Source organism: Gadus morhua, chromosome 11 (genome assembly GCF_902167405.1).
Source record: "Gadus morhua chromosome 11, gadMor3.0, whole genome shotgun sequence".
NCBI classification, from domain to species: Eukaryota; Metazoa; Chordata; class Actinopteri; order Gadiformes; family Gadidae; genus Gadus; species Gadus morhua.
The window spans coordinates 24,539,175-24,545,459 of NC_044058.1; the positions used below are offsets into that span (position 1 = coordinate 24,539,175).

The 6,285-nt window shown below is 45.2% G+C and overlaps 2 protein-coding genes across 13 annotated transcripts in view; one reads left to right on the plus strand and one right to left on the minus strand.

Moving 5' to 3' along the window:
* The window catches only part of LOC115554305 (myelin-associated glycoprotein), a 7,657-nt gene extending 6,709 nt beyond the window's left edge, over window positions 1-948 (minus strand). For 7 of the 8 annotated variants that reach the window (XM_030370973.1, XM_030370980.1, XM_030370978.1 and 4 more), the window contains exons 1-3: window positions 792-945; window positions 651-697; window positions 450-521 (exon numbers count right to left, since the gene is read on the minus strand). In XM_030370973.1, the coding sequence (XP_030226833.1) occupies window positions 450-521; window positions 651-669 (91 nt within the window). In that variant the 5' untranslated portion in view covers window positions 670-697; window positions 792-945. Of the gene's footprint in view, window positions 1-449; window positions 522-650; window positions 698-791 lie in introns of all 8 variants that reach the window. The other variant, XM_030370975.1, reaches the window with a different exon arrangement.
* LOC115554307 (sialoadhesin-like) overlaps window positions 230-6,285 on the plus strand; it is a 9,260-nt gene continuing 3,204 nt past the window's right edge. The window contains exons 1-4 of one of the 5 annotated variants that reach the window (XM_030370982.1): window positions 230-402; window positions 1,398-3,297; window positions 4,862-5,263; window positions 6,163-6,285. The exon at window positions 6,163-6,285 is cut by the window's right edge and continues 198 nt beyond it. In XM_030370982.1, the coding sequence (XP_030226842.1) occupies window positions 3,270-3,297; window positions 4,862-5,263; window positions 6,163-6,285 (553 nt within the window). In that variant the 5' untranslated portion in view covers window positions 230-402; window positions 1,398-3,269. Of the gene's footprint in view, window positions 403-1,087; window positions 3,298-4,861; window positions 5,264-6,162 lie in introns of those variants that run through there. The other 4 variants (XM_030370984.1, XM_030370983.1, XM_030370985.1 and 1 more) reach the window with 4 other exon arrangements.

Sequence of the window (6,285 nt, forward strand, 5' to 3'; positions counted from 1 at the left end):
TTTACAGTGTCTGAGGAAACCGGATTACCGAGAGGAAATCCACATGAACACGGGGAGAGCATAAAAACTCCACACATAAAGACCCCCCCACACACATACACACACACACACTCACACACACACACACACACACGCACGCACGCACATACACACACACACACACACACACAGACACACACACACACACACACACACACACACACACACACACACACACACACACACACACACACACACACACACACACACACACACACACACACACACAAACTAAACTTTACCACACTACACATAAGGACCATACTGAAGTGAAATGAATGAGTGAATGAACTACATGGTACTAATGTAGGATACCTACATTTATGCATGAAGACAACTCAACAGATGTAGGTTGAATACATGGTAAACCAGTTTTGTTTAACAGAAATAACGTCTGATCCATTTCTTACCTTGGAGATGACACCATAGGAGGAGGATAAAAATGGATCCCTCCATGTTCTTAACAGAATCTTCTTTCAGTTCTGCATTGATTCATGTAAGGTGTAAAGGTAAAAACTTAAAAACAGTTCCACTGGTTCTGTACCAGCATTTGATCTTCAAATTACCATTTTGTCAAACATACATGAACAACACTCTCTAACAATACAGACCAAACATATACTCCAGCATAGGACTGTACTTCCTCAGCAAAGAAAACCTGGCGTTCAAAATACATAAAAAAATAGTGTTGTAATTCCATTTGCCCACCCTAATCTAGAGATGGAAACGCATGTCTCTCCACATGTATTTACCTGAATGAGTCTCAGAGTTATTACGCAGTGTGGTCAGCTGCGGTCTGGCAGATCGCTAACGGTTAGATGGTCAGACCAGCTCGTCTTACTGTCTGTTCCTCTGAGAAAGGCTTACATAGAGGGACACATCTGTTGTTGACAATTAGGACTTTTATTTTTTAGGACCAGTAACATTGGGCAATGTTGGTTTCATCATACAGGATTTCCTTCACGCCGTATGAAAGAGGAAGTTAGCACATCTGACGCAAGATGGAACCATTGATTATAGATTTTACTGGGGGGGGGGGGGTAGTGGTTAGGGCCGAAAGTTCCAGCATTTTGAAAGCTTTATCAACACTGATGATGTAAAGTTTTGTCACGCTGGGCACCATCTTGTGAGACAGAACCAATAGGAGGAGATGCCTGATGACTTCGAGTTTGGCGGTGGTAAGGCCCTCGACGTTGAGTTGGAGCACTGACAGGCCTTGGTTTTCGATGGTAGGGGTGTCCGCCCGTCCTGCGGAGGACGTTCTCTGCCTTGGTCTTGACCTTGGTCTGCCAACTCGATGATTCTTCGGCGACATTCGTTTCATGAGTTAGTCTTGCACCATTTCTCGTAACTCGCAGGAGAGGCCCCGTGAAGGCTGTCGTCTTCTCTCGGGCACCACCAGGCAGGCTCAAGTCTCGCCATGCCTACAACAAGGCGGCACAAGAGATGCTACAGTCTATCCCTGATGACTTGTCCAGAGATGCCTGGCTGGCAGCATCCTGGAGACAGACTTGGGAGACGGCTGGGCCCTCCCGCATCCAACGATACATTAGGGACCCAGGAGGCGGTGTGAAAGGAGAAGACCTGCCACGCCACCTGTGGACCTCGCTGAACCGTCTACGTACTGGGGTCGGCCGCTCCAAGTCATCTCTGAAGAAGTGGGGCCTATCGGACAGTGCGGCATGCGAGTGTGGCGAACCTGAACAGACTGCCGAGCCCATAATCACCGGCTGCCCCCTATACAGCCCACCCTCAGAAGCTGGCCTATTTGACTTGGGACCAGAGACGAGGGCGTGGCTGCACGACACCGAGTTGGCCATCTGATGATACACGAAAGAAGAAGAATAGGAGGAGTACGTTTCTGCAATAAAGGAGGCTGTAGTTTCAGGGTTATTTATTATGTGGAACTAACCTTTAAAACTAGAAGGGCTGCCATGTAATAGACCTCCCTATGTGTGGTGATGGCTCGCTTAACCTGTGTGCATGACTGCCCAAGAGGTGTGCAGCCTCACTCTGCCCTAGACTCCAGTCAGTCTGACTCAGGCCAGGTGAGAATTCATCAAACCGCCATCAACCACACATACTCTACTCCTAAAACTAAAGTCCTGGAATGGAAGTAGTATTTATTCATCTATAAAATAAATAGGGAACTAGAAATGCTCTCCAAAAAATTAGGTCCTGAAACTAAAGATAAAACCCTGCTCGTTCTAACATAGCCCGCTCGCCATCGTGTTATAGCGTCAACTTCACATTCCCTGCATCCCTTTTTTTTCTTGTTGTTTGTGATCCAAGGTCTGCTGTATGCTTGGATTTTCAAAGTAGTGCAACAGTTAGGGTCAAATAATGACTTAAATATATAACAAAATGATTAATATGCCGTTTTGTGATAGTAAGTCACATTTCAATTTACTGTTTATATATATTGTACACCAAAAATTTGCAAAAGTGAATGTTAAAAAGGCTGTTGAGTTTGCTCGGTTTGCAGTATGTCATCTGTCTGTCCGTCTATCTGTATTTAAAGCTTTCTATCTGACCTGCAGAAGAATATTGACCAATGTTTTGTTCATAAACCTCCTAATAACATGACAGCTATACTATAACCAATGACTTGATTTATTGAAATTCAGTTTTATTCTAATAAATTCGATTGTTGTTTGGTTACTGGTTATTTTGGAGGAATAAGCGATGTGGATCCAGTGTGTTCGGACACAGGGAAGTGATTGTGTCAGGGTTTTATTTTTAGAGGATGATTCACAAGTCTGCACAGGTTGGACTTCCACACACAAGACTACATTTCATGTTGTATATAGTTGAAGCTACGTTTGGACATGAGTGATTGGTTGCATTACATTTAGTCTAACGAGCAGTCCTCTCTTTTGTCAACTGTGAGCAGAATAGCATGGCATGAAAGAGCTCCTGGGGAGAAAAAGTTAAGCAACTAAAACCGATCTGGATGGAATGCACTTATACAATAATGTATTGCGGTTTCATTGACTGACGTGCAGTTCATAATCTGCTTCTGTTGCAGTACTGCAAACTAGTCTTGCTTCAGCCTCTTGCTCCTTGCCCTTTCTCCCTCTCTCCCTCCATCCCTGTGTGTGTGTGTGTGTCTCTCTCTGTCTGTCTCTCACTCTTTCCCTGTCTACCACAGTCTCTCTCTCTCTCTGGTTCTCTCACTGTCTCCCTCAGTGTCTCGTTCTCTGTCTGAGCTGATCTTCTGTCTGGACACCATGATCCTAGTGGATTTTTTTATGTTAGGTAAGTAAAAATCAGTTTTTCTACTTAAATCCCTTTCTATATTCCTTTGAAGTAGGTCCAATGGTGCTCATGATGGCCTGGCCCATGAAATAGTAATATTTTATATAATGTTGCATCTAAAGCAGTTTGTTTGATTAATTGTATGTGCTAACATGATGTACTATTTGGGTTGCATCTACATGTTTGAATGCACTTATTTTAAGTTTCTTTGGACAAGCTAAATAGGTTTGTCAGCTAAATAAATGTAATGTAATGCTCCTTTTAAGGGTTGTTAGATGTTGAACAGTGCCAGGCAACGTTTGATTCATATCTTGGAAGAAATTCACAATAGCTTAGTGTTTTACCTGATCATCTTTTTGGAAATGTTCCAGTATAAAGATGTTTCCACACTATGGAAGTGATGATATGAGTGATGACACTCTGACAACTGAATATCCAGTCTAATCTTGTCTTGATGTAGTTAGCAAGTTGCTAGGTAGCATTCCTATATGAAATCAATCTAATGCATGAACAAAATAAATAAGGGTGAAAGTAAATGTGAAAGTGAATCAGATAATGTCTGCATAAAATAATTTCAGCATTTCAGTTTTGGTATAGTTAACGGACAACAATGTTTTTAACTGGGCAGCCCGAAGATTTTCTGTCAATCTTGATAGAAAATAAAGAAATCTGATGGTGAAGGAACCTATACTTATGTTAGAGCACCAAGGCGGTTGGTCGATCTTTCAGGAATCTGCGTGTTGTCCACTAAACGATGATGGAGACAGTATTTTTTAATAGTGTGTCAGAGACGTCACATCCTTAATTGATAGAATGGGAACAATCCCTCAGTTACGCCATATGTATTTTTTTGTTATGATGACTTGAAGTTTTTTTTTTAGCTTAGTGCATTGCAGCTCGATGCCATTTAATTTTCAGACAAACAAAATACTTAAAAAATCAATTTCTTTTACTTTTATTTCATATCGGCCCACACAGCCTCCACTGCACTCCTCCCGGCCCCGGATCCTTCATCTGATGTTTTGTGTGTTTTCTAATCGCTGAGAGTTCTGAGGTTGGAGTTAAGAATTCTAGGAAGGGGTGGGGAGATATTAAAGCTTGTAGCCTGAGTGTTGTCTAGGTCTGAGCGATGTTGTAGACCTAGACATCACATGCGCCCCAACACCGTGGCGTTATACTATACGTTTTCGAGACACAGCCATCAACATCAACTGCTGCCTGGATGGATGGAGCTCCACACATCAACACACACTGAGGCACTAGCGCAGTGTGTGTTCAGAGGAGGACGCTCGTAGTCGGTGAACCTTCGTCCTGACGCAATCATGAAAAGAACCGGACTTGAGCTGGGAGCAGAGTAGAACGTTCCACAAACTGGTTGGCGGGGACCGGCAAAAACAACGGGTTCTGCGACAGTCCTGAATTTCGCTATCATTTTATAACAGCGACAACATCGCGTAGATTTAGTTGAATGTCAAATAACACACACTAAGATGTTCTTTGGGTTTACTGGCACTTCAAAGTAACGGAGACAAAAGGAGACATGTTGTCCTTCTCTCCCCCCCAGCGGGGGCTCTCTCCTGGACGGCGGCGGGGGGCTCCTCCCCTGTCCCGTCCGTCCCCGGTCGAGTCCAGGCGCTGGCCGGGTCCTGTGTGGTGGTCCCCTGCTCCTTCCCCCCCCTGGCTGCTCCCCTCAGGAGGGGCGGGGGCCGGGTGGAGGTCCGGCTGAAGTTCACAGGAGGACGCCGTTTCCTTTCGAGGAGCACCGCCTTCAACAGCGAGGACCCCCGTCACGTGGCCGGGGAGTACCTCAGACGGACCTCCCTCCACGGGCGGATCTCAGAGGGGGACTGTTCGCTGAGACTGGAGCAGGTCCGCCTGCAGGACTCACGGGCCTTTGAGGTCGCCTTGAAGGGCCCGGAGGAGGGGTACTGGGGGACCCCGAGGGCCTTCACCCTGGAGGTCTCTGGTGAGTTGAAGGGAAAATTATATTTATTTTATCACGCGGGGACAGTACATATTAATCCAAGTTTTAGTTTGCACTTAAATCTCAATATGTTTGCCAAGAGGCTCATTTACATCTGTAGTTCTGGGTGTATCAACAAAATAGCAATTACATTACAGTTCAAAAAAAAAATAATGATAATCACAGTAGCCTACATTATGTTGGCAACGTCAACACTCTGCATAGTTTCAATGGTGTTTCTCTTAAAGTGTAGGTCCTTACATTTTTTTAGGAAGTGTTCCAGGCCTGCCGGCTACGAAGGAGAAGGCTGAATGTCCCAGAGTACCCCTGCTGAACGGAACAACACAGTTCCCTCTTTACTCTAACTTGTGTCCCCGAACCTTAAGTTCTTCACGCATCACATCCGGCCGATGGACTTCCGAAGTTGTTTAGGAGCTAAATCCATTTGGACACATTGGCCAATGCTTCAGAGAGTTTGCGTGCAGCCTGGTACATTTGGAGACTGACAGGTGGGCATGCAGATGGGAGGTCATTTGTATGTAAGCTAAAAAGGAGCCGGCCCAGAACGGATCCTATGGGAGCTCCAGTGTCCACCTTGAATGTCGCTGATAGAGAACCTCCTATATGAACAGCTTGCTTCCTGTTGGATGGATGTTAAGTCATCCAAATAACGGCAGCAGCAGAGAAATCGGAGCAGGATAGTGGAGATAAAAGGACCCTGTGAGGCCCGCCTTAGCCCTAGAAAGACAGCAAATACAAAACCCTTTATCCATTTTACATTGTTTACACTCTAGACGACATTAATACCAATCACATTCAAACATGAACACGTTTTTAATCACATGAAGGCATTCCTTTTTTTAACTTCAGTGTAAACAAAGCTTGTCTCCCCCCTTCAACAGAACACCCTGAGTCCCCCGTCATCAGCGGGCCGGTTTCCGTCACCGAGGGACAGCCCGTCTCCCTGAACTGTACGGTGGGCTCCTTCTGCCCGTCCAGACCGCCCGTGCTGCGCTGGCACTGGG